This window comes from Aquarana catesbeiana, linkage group LG02 (assembly GCF_042186555.1).
Source record: "Aquarana catesbeiana isolate 2022-GZ linkage group LG02, ASM4218655v1, whole genome shotgun sequence".
NCBI classification, from domain to species: Eukaryota; Metazoa; Chordata; class Amphibia; order Anura; family Ranidae; genus Aquarana; species Aquarana catesbeiana.
This window is the reverse complement of record NC_133325.1, coordinates 356,106,624-356,122,728: the sequence shown is the minus strand read 5'-3', so window position 1 is coordinate 356,122,728 and position 16,105 is coordinate 356,106,624. Positions and strand designations below refer to the sequence as shown.

At 44.4% G+C, this 16,105-nt stretch overlaps 1 protein-coding gene across 2 annotated transcripts in view; it reads left to right on the top strand.

Annotated features, from left to right (window-relative positions):
• NF1 (neurofibromin 1) overlaps window positions 1-16,105 on the top strand; it is a 496,399-nt gene that overhangs the window by 152,306 nt on the left and 327,988 nt on the right. For both annotated transcript variants that reach the window (XM_073615002.1, XM_073615001.1), the window contains exon 13: window positions 5,723-5,857. In XM_073615002.1, the coding sequence (XP_073471103.1) occupies window positions 5,723-5,857 (135 nt within the window). The remainder of the gene's footprint in view (window positions 1-5,722; window positions 5,858-16,105) is intronic.

The following is a 16,105-nucleotide window of genomic DNA, read 5'->3' as shown; positions in this document are numbered from 1 at the left end:
GAATGATTTGTAATAAGCTGCGGATAGACCATCTGGGCCAGGGCTCTTACCAGGCTTTAGCTGTTTTATTGCTTGTTTCCATTCTGTTATGGTAATTGGGGATTCTAGGTCTGTTGCAATGTCGTTGGGGATCTTCCCCGGGGCAAATTGATCTAGGAACTAATTTATTTTGTTAAGTCTCTTGGAGGGTGGAGTCGTGGGAGGGTCAGACTTGCTAAGGTCATACAGGGAAGAGTAGTATTTCTCAAACTCTCCCGCTATGTCTTTGTTATGTGTGAGCGTTTTGCCTGTATGCAATTGTAGTTGGTGTATTGTGTTGGCTTTTTTCCTGCGCAGAGCTTGTGCGAGGAGAAGGCCACACTTGTTTCTGAATTCGTAGAAGAGTTTCTGGGAAAGGGCAAATTTCTTCCTAAGAGAACGGCCTAGTTCTTCTTGTATGTGCATGCGGATTTCAATTAGTTCTGAGTGGGTTTGTTGCGCTAGGTTGCACTTGTGCAGTGCTTCCAGTTTTTTCAACTTGGTGAATAATGTAGCGAGTCTAGTTTTCTTCTCTCTCGAGTGCTGCTGTAGGGAAATCAGTTTGCCTCGCATTTGTGGGCCTCCCATTGTGTCAGTTTTGAAGTGTCTGGGGTGTCATTTTCCGTGAAGTAGTTTGTTAGGCAGTTGTGGATTTCTTGTTCTTTCATGATATCTGTTAGGATAATTGGGTCTAATCTCCATATGTGTGTATGTTCAAATTGGTCAAGGAAGGTGAGGGTCGCTGAGATAGGGTGGTGGTCCGAGAATGTCATCGATTCTATAGTAGCCTCTGTCAGATTTGGTAAGTCCTGTTGTGTGAGGAAAAATTAATCAAGCTGTGAGTACTTGTGGGGGGCAGAAAAGAAGGTAAAGTCTTTATCACTTGGGTGCAGGGTTCGCCAGGTGTCGTGTAACGGTAGGTCTTGGAAGCATCGTCTAATTTGTTTAAGTGCTCTATAAGGTAGGTGAGATTTTCCAGAGGAGGTGCCTAAAAGAGGATCTAGTGGGACATTAAGATCCCCTCCTAGGATCAGAATTCCTTCCTGGAAGGTGGTTAAGTGCCGTGCAATGGCTCGGGAAAAAGGGAACCTGCGACAAGTTGGGACTGTATATGTTCGCCAGTGTGATTGACTTGTTCCTATAGGTACCCTTAAGAAAGACGAATCTTCCCTGGTCATCAGTGAGGGTGTCTGAAACTTGAATGGGGACTTTTTTGGAGAGGAGTACGGAAACTCCCTTGGATTTTGTGACGGGAGGTTGAATGATAGCTATGGGGATAGAATTGATTTGTTAACTTTAGTATTTTCTTTGAGCAGAAGCGAGTTTCCTGTAGGAAGACTACGTCTGCTTTCATGCTCCGCATGAGGGACAGTCGTTGGGAACGTTTTTCTGGGCTATTCAGTCCTTTGGCGTTAAGGGAGATTAGCTTTAGTGAGAAGTTGGAGGTTTTCAGTTCGTGAAAAGCCATGTATGGTGTAGGGGTATAGGTATGATCAGAGGGGCTCAGGGGAGTCAGACAGTGGGAGGGAAGAAGGGTCTGGGAAAGGGGAGCAAGCGGGAAGGGTGGGAGAGAAGGGATGGGTGAGCCTTGTTGAGGGATTCGGGAAGTGGGGGGTAGAGATCAAGAGTGTTTTGGTACGCTCAATTGAGAGGATCAAGGGGTTTTACCGGATGTGGGAGTTGACCTGCAGTCCCACTGTATATGTGGGGAAGATTCCGGTGCAGGTCAGCGGTGTCTACCAGAGGTGGCTGCGAGGAGGAATAGTAGGCGGCGTTCAACTAGATGGGTGAATTCTGCGTCCCTATGAGGTCAGTAGGGTTGTGTGGGGTGCTTAGTGTAGGCTCTGTCAGGGACCGGGTGGGAAACTGGTTTCCCGGGTGGTCCCGGTGACAGCATAGGTGAGATATGGTGACATGGTGGGTGGATAGACGGTTGGCTTGGTGAGACTAGACCATTATGTGTCTAGTGTGGGGGGGGTCTTAAGGCTTAGGTACTATGCAGTATCTTGTATAAGGAATTATGCAGAACTATTGTAATAAAATGCAGCTTAGGCAGATTGTGTGTGGGTGAGGGGATACTGTATGGGTTGGGATTATAAATAACTGTAACTTAAAACTGTAGGCTTGGAAGTTAGGTTGTACCTGACACTGAGTGGAGAACATGGTTGCTAGCAAAAACAGTAACTTTATAAGAGATAACAGTATTAACCTTAACATTGAATAAGTATAACTATACCCTGGGGAGGTGGGTGCTGGTCGGTTGGCTCCGAAGAAGGTACAACCAATTCTGGCTTGGTACGCAAAGCCTTGTGTACCTCCCTTTTTCCCCAAATAGGTAAGGAAGGGATGCATTTTAGGTGAGCGGTAGGCGCTTGCTCCTGTAAAAGAGAGGAGCCTATGTAAATTAGGAGGGAGAATGAGAGCCTTACCTGACTACAACCCCTTCTAAGCCTCGACCCTGTGTTAATTGCTGGAGCAGTGAGGGATTCATTGCCGTTGTTCCCTGTGGTATGGGAAGGGGTAAAGAAACTGACATAAGTGAACATTGCGTTACACTAGAATTTACCTGTGAAGGAGCAGGAGGAAGGTAAGGGTAGCAGAAGGAGAGGGGGGATACTGGAGAATAATTGTCTATCAGCTAAGGATAAGAGGGAATAGTGGGGGAGGAGGAAGGGGGGTTGAGTGGGAGCTATACCAAATCGGGTCAGCTTTAGAATGGTTTAGAGTTCTGTCCATCTGTTGTTCAGAGTGTCAATAAGGGCTGATACCCCAGGACAGGTGGTATCTTTGGGCAGTACGATGGTAGATCCGTTTTTTGATCCGTAGATGTGGCTGCAGATGCTTGAAGGATATCCATCTAGATTCCATGGTCTCTGTTTTATGTTGGTGTTTTTGATTAGTGTAGATTTGCCGAACATTAGGGAGGTTAGATTGGGAGGTGTTTTCAGGAATAGATGTCCTTTCGCTATAGTTCCCTGTGGGAGGTGGGCTATTCTCGATAAGACATTGGTGTGGTTCCTGGGAAAGGGGTCTGGGTCTGAAAGGAGGAGCCTATGGTTTTGGGATCATCAATGCATGTCTTGTATGTGACCAAAGAGTAGGGTGCGTTGAATTTTGCTGATAGCGGTGTAAGATGGATTTCCTGAGGCTTGATCGGCTTGTTTTAAGTATGGCGGGTCAAACCTTTGCTTTTCAGTTGTAGATTAAGTAGTTTTTAGTATAGTGGGTAGATGGAATCGGGCTAAGGTGTGCACACTTTTGGGTATCCGGTGGGTAAAGTGAAGTGGGAAGGCTACCTAGGATTTCTCTTGACAGTTCAATTGTCAGCATATCAGGGGATGTAGACAGGTCTCCATGTTAGTGGCTGAATTATGGTCTCCCGGGTATTGAGTAACTAAAGGTTAAGTCTCTGTGTCAGGTAGAGGGGGAGGGGTAGCAGAGAGTATTTACCTGGTTAGGTGAGGCAAGCCCTGCGGTGCAATGGTGAAACTGAAGGGCTACCATTTCGTGGGGCTCCAGAGTTTTTCGGTGGCATGCGAGGAGGAAGAGGATGGGAATGGCGGCTGCTGCCGGAGTTGCCCGCTATATTGATGCCTTCCATGGACGGAGCACTTTTTGGTGATGGCAGGCGGAAATCACTGTACCAATCAGGTAGGTCGACTGGCTGGATGCCTAGAGTATCGCCGAAATGATCCAGATCTTCCGGTACTTTAAGGTTTGCAGTGCGGCCTTGATGTGACACTGAAAAGCAGAATGGGAACTTCCAGCGGTAGATGATGGATTTGGCTCTCAGGACATCCCAGTAAAGGCCGCAGTTCCCTTCTGCGCTGTAAGGTGATGTTAGATAGGTCCTGATAAATCTTAATCATTGTCCCGCAGAAAGAAAGTTGATTGCGGCTTCTGGCTTTACGGAGTATTTCCTCCTTTAGCGGAAAATCCATGAGGGCAGCACTCTGTGTCCCTGGGGGAATCTGTATCTCTTCCCCTCGGGCGCAGCGCTCTGTGGATTCGCTCAAGTGCGATTGGGGTGTTTGGGGGCCTCTCCAGGAGGTCGTTGAAGATGTTACCGTTAGGGAGAGCTGGCTGGGATCTATTGATTCAGGGACTCCTCTTACCCTGAGGTTCCGATGTCTCCCACGGTTATCCAGGTTTTCCATGTGACTGTTAATCTCTTTCAGATGGCTAGCGTGGGATTCAGTGATCTGCTGCACATGGCATAATGAAGTGTCATGGCAGGCTTGTGTAAGTTCCACCTCTTCCACTCTGATGGCCATCGCCTGCATGTCAGATCGCATTTCTGAGATAGCTGCCATCAGAGTATTTTTGATGTATGATACTAGCCCTCATGCTCATTATACCTTTTTTTTTTGTATAATTTTTTCATTTTTCATTCACCTCTCTATACATTTGAGCTAGCCCCTTCCTCCTCCTTCCTTCCCTTCTTATCACAGCGCACTCACCACTTACTTTATTCTTGATGTCCGCCGCTACACTGCAGAGGTCGTCAAGGTTCACTGCAGGGGGATGTCTCTTCTACATGTCCACTCCGTGCGATCTCCGAGTACTGGAGCATTGTGGGCTGGTGCTAGGGGAGTGAGACTCGTGTGAGGAGGCTGTCTGTGAAGTCTGCGTTCTGTCCCTAGGCTGCGACCTAAAGATTTCGGATTTGCCTGCCAAGCTGTGTTTCCCGACCCAGCAGGGATTGGGACCGTGTCGCAGAGGCGCTGTGTGATGTTCTCACCATGTCAGGATTGCTTTTAGGGCAGACAGCTGAAGTTGCTGGACCTCGTGGAACGGGAGCTCCAGAATTACACGTCCATCTTGGAATGGCTCCAGGCCACGCCTCCGCCCTTTCTTATTTATTGCTTGGGGAAGTCCCAGGGAAAATGAATGCCTTTTTTCTGTACTGTGGAATAAGAGGAATTTTGACTTCCTGCAAATTCCATATCTTGGCATACAGGACCACAGGACACCCTCTTGGTTGTTTACTTTGCATTGCTTGCTACAGAACAGAAGACTTGTGGAGTAGGGCAGGGTGTTAGGGGTGGCGCCTAGAGTGCTTGTCTTGGAAAGCTTTGCCAGTGTCCAGTCACCTGAAGGTATGACCCAAGGTCTATGAATACTTTGCCTGTGTCTTTTACTGTACTCCAAGATGTGGAATTTAAAGGCAAGTTAAAGCTCCTCCTTTTTTCTGGCAAGCAAGCCCTATGTTCAGGTTCAGTAATTTTGGGGGCATGTAATGGCTCATCCAACCCAGACTGATATTGCAGTATAGTTATAGCAGGTGAACAATGTGACTCATATTTGCCTTTACCTCCATATTTCTTGGGCACAACTTTGGAGAGATCTCGGTTACTGGCACTGTTTGTTTACCTTTTGTATTTCCATTTCTTCCTTTGCATTCTCCTTTGTTAATTAATAACTGCAAAATCCAATGGCTAAAGTTGAACTCTCTTGTAAAGTGTGCAGCCCTGGGAAATTGCTTGTAGTGACATTAAAATTATTTAGAAATATTGGTAAAAAATCAGCTTTAGGTGGATAGCCTTTTTAAAGAGGGCATTGATCAGTTCCTAAAGGTTTGGGCACTTAGATTTTGTCACATGTTCAAATGCCTATTTTCTGTTTACACTGAGTGTGCTAATTTACCACTAGTTACAATTTAAGTCACTCATCCTTCTTATTGTTTGTTGGAATTTTTCCTCAGAGTCTTACATTTAAAGAGAAAATGCCATACCTTAAGTTTAAAGAGAAACCAACCGATGTGGAAACCAGAAGTTACAAATACTTGCTATTGTCTTTGGTCAAGCTCATTCATGGAGACCCAAAGTTGCTATTGTATGTAAGTAGATATGTTGTGTGTTTGTTTTTTTGTTTTTTGTTTTTTTTTTTTGTACTTAATATTAAATTGCATTTCTAGCCAAACATTTTTCATTGTAAATCAGGGAAGGGTTGGATATCTCCTTGGAAGTCTCTATTAAAAACTCAAGCAAACCAATAGATATGTAAAAAGTTTTGTTTGGCACCTTCAGATGCTTTGAGCTCAGTTCAGATTTCCTGTAGCAGCACCTCTGGATCCCATAAAACAGAGGCTTTCAGACATGCATTCCCCTTCCATGTCCTGCTTGTTTGCAGTTTGAAGAGTCAAATGAGTGAATTAGGGGGATAAAAGGAACAAAAAAAAAAGAGGGAAAAGGTGAAAAAGGCTTAGGGCCTTTTGGGGTAGGTTGGCAGGGAGGTGGGTATGTTGCCAATAATGTGGTTATATACAATGTGTTTTTACGAGTCTAGTAATCTGCGGCCAATACCTCTAGGGAAGAATGTCAAAATTCAGGCCTTCAAGGTTGTGTGGAATTTATTCATTGTGATTTGTAATCAAGCCATAAGTTTCTTATCGTACATCACAGGACACAGAGTCATAGTAGTTACTATGTGGGTTATAGGCCACTTTCAGGTGATGGTCACGGCACGCCCTAAGACAAAAAGTGCCCTCCCTATATAACCCCTCCCACTACTGGGAGTACCTCAGTCTTTTCGCCAGTGTCTAAGGTGTTGGTCACGAGTAAAGATGTGCTGTGCTCCACTGGAGCAATCCTTGCTGGGGCTAGCCATGCTGACTGGATCCATTCAAAGTGTCTCTTCTGGCCTAATTGAATGCTACCCGGGCCTCCTATCCGAAGAAACAAAGTTTTTGCCTGTGAATGCTTCTCTTTTTAGAGAGCTGGACCCTGTGATCCAGTACTTTTTGGTAGTAAGGCCATAATGTTTTACTGGCGGGGTGCTGTCGCAGGTCCAGGATTGTGGGTTTCCTCAAGGATCCCCAGCCCCTGAAGGTTTAACGGAACCCACCGTGAAGGGTGAAGATTGGGTCTGTTGGTTTACCACAGAAAACCCTGTGGCGGGACAGGTAAGTGGAGTTTTCTAAGAAATGTTTTGAATTTTCTTATGAACGTCTCCTTTAAAATCAGTAAAATGTTGTCATGCTTATGTGCCACCACTGGGGGCTGTATTGAGCACTCACCGCCTCATGCTGGAAATAACACTGTGTCAGAGAGCAGAAATGCTTCCTCCTCCAGCCGGACAGCAGGACCTCCAGGAAGCTTGAGGGTTTTTTTTTTTCTCCCCGCTTACCACCCCCCTGTGCTGACAGTCTCCCCCTCGTGGGGAAGAAGCACTCAGAGTCTTTTTCTAAAACAAACCAAAAAAAAAGACAGTAACTAGCGCGATCAGTGGCTTGCAAACCCCCTCCCCCGCACGCGCGCCATGCTGTTTCTCGTTAGGTCCGAGAGGACCTGTAGTCCACCGCTCGCGCGGGAAAACCCTTACTTTTAAAAGTGGGAGGAGCCGTAGGCAACGCGGGGTCGGGCTTAGCGGTGTCTGCGTTCTCCGACGCCCAAACACGAGGAGGCAAGTTTTTAAAAGCACATTGTGTGTTACTGCGGGCTGTGGAGGGACACGAGCAAAGAGGTGGCATTAACAGGTTTGGTGACACAGGCATTTCCTTTGACACATTTTTTACTGCTGCATCAGGCTGGGCATTAATAGCAGCAATTGTGCTGGACTATAGACCTAGCAGTATATGTATTCTTTCTGGTAGTGCCTCTGCTTTGTGCATCAGGCTATGAGTGGAAGGGGGACAAAGGAACACCTCAAAGGGTTCTAGAGGATCGATTGTTTCACGACAACCTAAATCCATGTCTAAAAAGATGGCATCCTCCTCGGAGAGTGATGTGGCCGGTCAGAGTGAGCTGTCAGGGGGGACTGGTGTTGCAGCAGCTCTGGACACTTCAGCCCCTATATTTATTACTTATTAGGTTTTTTTTTCTACCATTTAAAGTTTGGAACAGAAGATTGATGCTTTATTCGCTTCCCACAGTGGGCCCAAGCGTAGCAGATCCCCGTCCATTGTCAGGACCCTCACGCTAAGGAACAAGGGGCGAGAGATCATGAAGTTCTCTTAAAGGATCAGGAAGAGGCTGATGTCTCCTTTTCCGAAGATCCTAATATGGAGGGAGCAGCCTCACAAGAGAGACTGTTGGTACACTCCCTCACTAACTTTTCTACTGCCTGTAGCGCAGTCTATTGATGAGCCCACCTTCGGTTTGGGATCACAAAAGCATCCCCAATCTGTGGATTCCTTTCCTATCCATTCATGGCTAAAAAAGCTGATGTATTCTGAGTAGATGCACCCAGATAAACATTTTTTCCTCCAAAAAAGTTTTCTGTACTTTATCCTATGGAGGAGGAATTCTATAAGAAATGGGGGATTCCAGCAATTGATGCTGCTATATCCTCGGTAAATAAAAACCTGACTTGTCCTGTAGACAATGCGCAAATGTTGAAGGATCCAACAGTTAAAAAGTTGGAATTTCTTTTTAAAAACATTGCTCTTGCAGGTTCATTTGTGCAGCCGGCTCTTGCGGCTATTGGAGTATCTCAGTCCATAAAGGACCAGTTTGTAGAGGTACTCAAAATTATTCCTAATCAGCAGGCCCAGCAGATGACTGGCATATCAGAGGCACTGTGTTTCACAGTGGATGCTATGGAAGATTCTATTATTCAAGCCTCATGGCTTATGCTAGGGCTGGTACATATGCGCAGTATATATAGTATGGTGAACCACAGAGGGAATTATATAACCCTCAGTAAGGCGTTGCCAACATCCCAAATTGTATTGCAAAAAGCAAGGACCCTAAAAAGGGAAACCTTTGTACCCCCCCCGGTACAGCGGGACTTTACAGGCGAACAAAACAATTAAATTATGATAAAAAATATATTTATTTATTGAAAATTGTTTAAAGAAGCATAAAAACATGAGAATCTAGACATAGATCTATACAAAGTATTTATGCAAAGTGCAACAAATTTTTTCCATAATGTATTTCTTTACACTTTCAATTATGAATACATATTTCTCCATGAGCCTGACATGTTTCAGGACGGTGTCCCTTCTTCAGAGGCGTATTGAGGAGAGAAACATATGGGTGTATTCTGAAAAACAGGTGAGATCAATTTAAACATAGAGACATTATTCGGGGAAAAAAATTCACATTATGGCATCCGAGAGTGTCCAACATACATACCAGTATCCAACCTTTGGGAAAAGTTGTGCACAGAATATGCAAAAAACCAAACTCTCGTATAAAGAGAGAAGAGTGATGTGGTAATAAATGAATAAATTATAACCGCCAATTATATTGTTAAACAAAAAAGACTTGCCTGTGCAGTTACTGTTTAAACTGCACAGAAAGCACTGAAGCCATTTGTAGAAAACAATAATGGACCAGAAAAGAGAGAGAGATTATGCCTCTTCTCTGCTCAGCGGTAGAAAGATGGTGGGAAAATAAATAGCTTTTTTACTTTTTTCAATTAAAGGTTTTCAAGCGCAATGCTGAAGCATGGTTGTTCATGGCGTGTATGTTTGACACTGGGCAGGGTGCCGATTGCGGATTTTAAAGGCCGCTGGCGCCTGCGCAGTGTAAATGATTCTGTGAGTGTCAGCAGAGTGAGATGGAACGCGTCATTGCGCATAGCGCGGTGACGTAATGGCAAAGCGACGTGCTAGGGCGACGCTGCAAGGCAGCAACTGGAATGTTAAGCAATATTTGTAAGGCATCATTGGGGGCTTGGGATGGAGACATCCAAAGCGGAGGCCCCAGGGACAAATCTGCCCGGCGCCCGCCCAGTGCCAAAGCACTGGGGGAGCGTCATGCAGACAAGGCCCACCGGCGCGATAACACCGCAATTGCATGTCTGGCCTAGGCCGAACGGGCATGCAGTGTGAACTGGAGTCCATGCCCCCACCATCATAGATGGGGAGACATGGCCGCCGGGCAGGGTTAAAACTGGGACCAAAGGAGCAACGGGAGCAACAAATAACAAAAGAAAATAAAAATATAAAAAACCTCAAAAATATAACTTCATCCAATTGAATCTAAGGGGTTGTTTGAACTGGATATGTGGACACAATCAGATGCACATAATGGAATAATGGTAGACATCAATGGATACAAAACAGAGCTTAAACAAAAATAGCAATGGGTGCATGGGAGAGACATGGGAGAAACAGCAGAGACCAGCATCAAAGTATATAGTATGAACATAAACATATTGTTAATAGTTAGATTCTTAAACATATTGAATTTATTTTTGTTTGTGTAATATGAGCAACACTATAAGTGAGAAATATAAGTATAAAGTACCCCATGAGAACACAGTTTATTACATCGATCTTAAACATGTTTTTTGGGCATAAATTTTCAAAGTGGTGTTTAGACATATAACATGTCTTTGTATGGTACATTATTCTTTTTCGCATCCACACGCGTTCAGTTCACATCCCAAATCTCTAGTGTTATCTATTCCGGACGGGCAATATTTAAGACTTAGCCGCAATTGCTCTACCGATACTGAATTTGTCCGTGAGGCAAACAAATTAAAGGAAAGACTCTTAGATCGAGGCTACTAGTCTACATGCTTGAAAAAGGCCTTTAGGCGGGCACGAGGACAGTTGAGACACAACATTCTTTTTTCTAAAAAAAACACCTACAGGTTCCCAATCAATCACCAGGCTAATAACTACTTATAATAAACAACATAAGACCATTAAAAAATATTTTACAAAAACACTGGCATCTGTTACAAATCTATCCCAACCTAAAACCACATGTATCCACAACACCCACCATTACCTTTAGACGAGCACGCTCACTAAGAGACCATTTGGTCAAAAGTGAGTACACTGGTACTTTCCGCTCTGACACATGTAAAAGACTTGGAACTTTTACTTGTGGTGGATGTCCCTGCTGCCGTTACATGAATACACAGATTACATTTAAATTACCAAATGGCAAAATGTACAAGCCCAGACACTTTGCAAATTGCAAATTCTAACATGCCAATGTAAATTGTTGGTAAAACAAAATTGGAGTTTCACAAAAGAGCAGCATGACACATCACCAGCATGAAACAGGCGAAACCGGACCTTCCTCTGGGGCGACATATGCGAGACCACCACACAGGCAAATTTCCCCTTGTCCATTTCACCATCTTTGACCGGATTCATCCGGACAACAAGGGTGGTGATTGGAACAAGATCTTGCTCCAGAGGGAGGTCCGGTGGATCGCCGATCTCCATGCAACCCAATTTCCAGGACTCAATACCCAAATGAGTTTCCATCCATTTTTAGACGGTTTCGTATCAGGGGGATGCGAAAAAGAATAATGTACCATACAAAGACATGTTATATGTCTAAACAACACTTTGAACATTTATGCCCAAATAACATGTTTAAGATCGATGTAATAAACTGTGTTCTCATGGGGTACTTTATACTTATATTTCTCACTTATAGTGTTGCTCACATTATACAAACAAAAATAAATTCAATATGTTTAAGAATCTAACTATTAACAATATGTTTATGTTCATACTATATACTTTGATGCTGGTCTCTGCTGTTTCTCCCATGTCTCTCCCATGCACCCATTGCTATTTTTGTTTAATTTGTTGCTCCTTTGGTCCCAGTTTTAACCCCGCCCGGGGGCCATGCTTCCCCATCTATGATGGTGGGGGCATGGCCTCCAGTTCACACTGCATGCCCGTTCGGCCTAGGCCGGACATGCAATTGCGGTGTTATCGCGCCGGTGGGCCTTGTCTGCATGAAGCTCCCCCAGTGCTTTGGCACTGGGTGGGCGCCGTGCAGATTTGTCCCTGGGGCCTCCGCTTTGGATGTCTCCAGCCCAAGCCCCCAATGATGCCTTGCAAATATTGCTTAACATTCCAGTTTTTCATTCAGAGTGCCCCATGTGAGCGGTTGCCTTGGAGATGCTTTGGCTCATCCCGGGTAACCTATCATACTTTATATCTTTTTTTCTCCTCCCTCTTTTCTGCCTTGCAGTGTCACCTCCGTACGTCGCTTTGCTACGACGTCACCGCGCTATACGAGATGACGCAGTCCCTTAAGTTTTTCACTCTGCTGCCTTGCAGCGTCGCCCTAGCACGTCGCTTTGCCATGACGTCACCGCGTTATACGCGATGACGCGGTCCATCGCACTCTGCTGACACTCAGAATCATTTACACTGCGCAGGCGCCAGCGGCCTTTAAAATCTGCAATCGGCACCCTGCCCAGTGTCAAACATACACGCCATGAACAACCATGCTTCAGCATTTCGCTTGAAAACCTTTAATTGAAAAAAGTAAAAAAGCTATTTATTTTCTCACCATCTTTCTACCGCTGAGCAGAGAAGAGGCAAAATCTCTCTTTTCTGGTCCTTTATTGTTTTCTACAAATGACTTCAGTGCTTTCTGTGCAGTTTAAACAGTAACTGCACAGGCAAGTATTTTTTGTTTAACAATGTAAATACAAAGCAATGCTTTTATAACATGTAGATTACAGGAAAAGTAGTCTTTTCCTTGTTTCCTTTCCCTCTTTTTCTATATAGGAAGGCTTTAGTCATTATTCCTTCTAAAATAAAACACACAACAATATAAAAATGGAAAATATTCAAAACAATAATATAAAGCTGCGAATTCCAATATTTGGATTATAGAAAAAGCAGCCCTTCCTCTATATAGTGTACATAATCTATATGGTTTCCTTTTATGTTTTTTCAATTTTCAAACAGAACGGAATTTATTCATTCAAACCTATTTCTTTAGGGCTCTACTGTGGATGTGGCAGGGTTCGTCCTCTTCTCTGGGGGCCTTTGCGGAGGTTTTTCTCGGCCCAAATGGAAGCCGCCATCTCTGCTATCGGTTAATTGGAGGTTATAATTTATTCCTTTATTACCACATCACTCTTTTCTCTTTATACAAGAGTTTGCTTTTTTGCATATTCTTTGCATAACTTTTCCCAAAGGTTGGATACTGGTATGTATGTTGGGGACACTCGGATGTCATAATGTGAATTTTTTGCCCCGAATAATGTCTCTATGTTTAAATTGATCTCACCTGTTTTTCAGAATACACCCATATGTTTCTCTCCTCAATACGCCTCTGAAGAAGGGACACCGTCCTGAAACATGTCAGGCTCATGGAGAAATATGTATTCATAATTGAAAGTGTAAAGAAATACATTATGGAAAAAATTTGTTGCACTTTGTATAGATCTATGTCTAGATTCTCATGTTTTTATGCTTCTTTAAACAATTTTCAATAAATAAATATATTTTTTATCATAATGTAATTGTTTTGTTCGCCTGTAAAGTCCCGCTGTACCGGGGGGGTACAAAGGTTTCCCTTTTTAAAGTCCGTACATATGCGCAGAGTCCTATGGTTGAAAAAATGGTCAGCCCAAAGCTCCATGTAAAAAGCTCTTGGCCAGTTTCCCATTTCATGGTGAACGGTTGTTTGGAGGCGATCTGGATAAGTATATCCAAAGAATTTCTAATGGAAAAAGTTCTCTTTTACCAGTAAAGAAGAAGTTTAAACGTTTTTCCTTTTTAAACGTGCATCTTCTCCAGTGCCAGGAGCATATTCCTTCAGGCAGTCTCGACGGCCTCCACCATCTGGTTCAAGAGGAAGACCTCATGGACAGTCCCAGGGCCAAAAGAGGACTTAAAGCAGGAAACCCGCGAAGCAAAATACTAAAGCCTCCTTATGAAGGGGCGCCCCCGCTCGCTCGGGTGGGGGGAAGGCTTCTACACTTTTCAAAGATTTGGCAGGAGCATTGTCAGGACAGATGGGTGGCTTCCTCAATTTCTCTAGGTTACAAACTAGAATTCCAAGAATTCCCGTCTCCCCGTTTTTTAAGATCTAAGGTTCCCAGACATCCAGTGAAAAGGAAGAGTCTTTCTGGATCATCTCTTGTCTCAGAAAGTGATATTAGAGGTTCCCACAGTAGAGCAGGGATCAGGGTTTTATTCAAACCTCTTCACAGTACCAAAACCAAATGGGGAGGTAAGACCCATTTTAGATCTCAAGTATCTAAACCGGCACTTATATCCGTTCCTTTCATATGGAGTCAATCCGATCGGTTGTCTCCATTCCACAAGGAGGAGAATTTTTGGCATCGATCGACATCAAAGATGCCTATCTCCATGTGCCAATTTTTCCCGTTCATCAGAAATTTCTACGCTTAGAAAATCACAATTTTCAGTTTGTGGCTCTGCCTTTCGGTCTAGCCACCGCACCTCGAGTGTTCACAAAGATCCTGGCCCCTCCTTTAGCCCGGTTAAGGGATCAGGGTATAACAATTCTAGCCTACCTAGACGATCTGCTCTTAGTAGATCAGTCAGTCACCTGTCTAAACCAAAGTTTACTCTCAGCCGTGAGTTACAGTACTTTGGGCTGATCATAGATACCGTTCAAAAGAAGGTATACTTACCCCAGGGAAGGATCAGTTCCATAAAGGAGCCGATTCGGCTTGTCAAAACAAAGAAATCCTTCCATTCAGCTTTGCATGAAATTGTTAGGAAAGATGGTGGCCTCCTTCAAGGCCGTTCCTTATGCGCAGTTTCATTCAAGACTGCTGCAAAACAGTATTCTGTCGACTTGGAACAAGAAGGTCCAGGCTTTGGACTTTCCAATGCGCTTTTCCCCTGAGGTGAGTCAGAACCTCAATTGGTGGTTGATATCCAACAACCTTCAACATGGGAAATCCTGTTCTACCAGTCTCCTGGAAAGGGGTAACAGATGCCAGCCTTCTAGGTTGGGGAGCAGTCCTGGAAGAGGCATCTGTCCAGGGGAAGTGGTCCAAGTCAGAAAGGACCTTGCCCATCAATTTTCTAGAAATTCGGGCAGTTTGTCTGGCCCTAGAGGCCTGGACGCTCAGATTACGAAATTGTCATGTCAGAATTCAATCCAACAATGCCACAGATGTGGCCTACATCAATCACCAAGGGGGCACGAGAAGTCGTGCAGCCCAAAAAGAGGTGAATCATGTTCTATCTTGGCCAGAAAACAACATTCCTTGCCTTTTGGCGATTTTCATTCCAGGGATAGAAAATTGGTCGCCAACAATTGTTTTCGGGAGAATGGTCCCTTCACCCCGACATCTTTCTGTCGATATGTCAAAGATGTTAGTGTCCAGATTCATCAAGGTTGACAACTTTGTGTTAAGAACAAGGGATCTACTGGCATGTGGAACAGACGCCTTGGTCTTTCCATGGGATAAGTTTTCACTGATCTATGCGTTTCCTTCGGTTCTGCTGCTTCCACACCTTCTTCGCAGGATCAAGCAGGAAGGGAAGGAGGTGATTTTGGTGGCCCCAACGTGACCCAGAAGATCTTTGTTTGCCGAGATCATAAAGATGGCGGTAGGGGACCCTTGGACCCTGCCGCTGTGGCCGGACCTTCTTGCACAAGGTCCGGTATTCCATCCTACCTTACAAACGCTAAATTTAATGGTTTGGCTATTGAAACCCACATTCTAAAGGACCGTGGGTTGTCTCCTTCATTAGTGTCTACTTTGGTTAATGCTAGGAAGCCGGCCTCCAGAGTCATATACTATAGAGTCTGGAAGGCATATGTCTCCTGGTGTGGAACCAGGGGTGGGCACCCCATAAAGTATATCATAGGTAGAATCCTTGAATTCCTGCAGATGGGATTGGAAATGAAGCTGGCCTTGAGTACTATCAAGGGCCAGGTCTCGGCCTTATCAGTATTGTTTCAGCGGCCTCTTGCTTCTCACTCTCTCTGGTTCGTAACTTTATTCAGGGGGAAACGCGGATCAATCCTCCTGTCAGGACACCCCTGAACCCTTGGGATTTGAATTTAGTCTTGTTAGCTTTACAGAAACAGCCTTTTGAGCCTATACGGGATATTCCCTTGGTTCTTTTGACAAGGAAGATAATTCTTTTTGGTTGCCATATCCTCTGCCAGAAGAGTATCGGAATTGGTGGCTCTTTCTTGTAAAGAGCCCTATTTGATTATTCATAAGGGTAAGGTGGTATTGCAGCCTCATCCTAAATTCCTACCAAAGGTAGTGCCAGGTTTTCATTTAAACCAGGATATTGTTCTGCCTTCTTTTTTTCCAGAACCTCGGTCTGTGGAAGAGAGGTCACTACATTCTCTTGATGTAGTGAGAGCAGTCAAGGTCTATTTAAAGGAGACCGCTCATATTCGCAAAACAGATGTTTTGTTTGTAT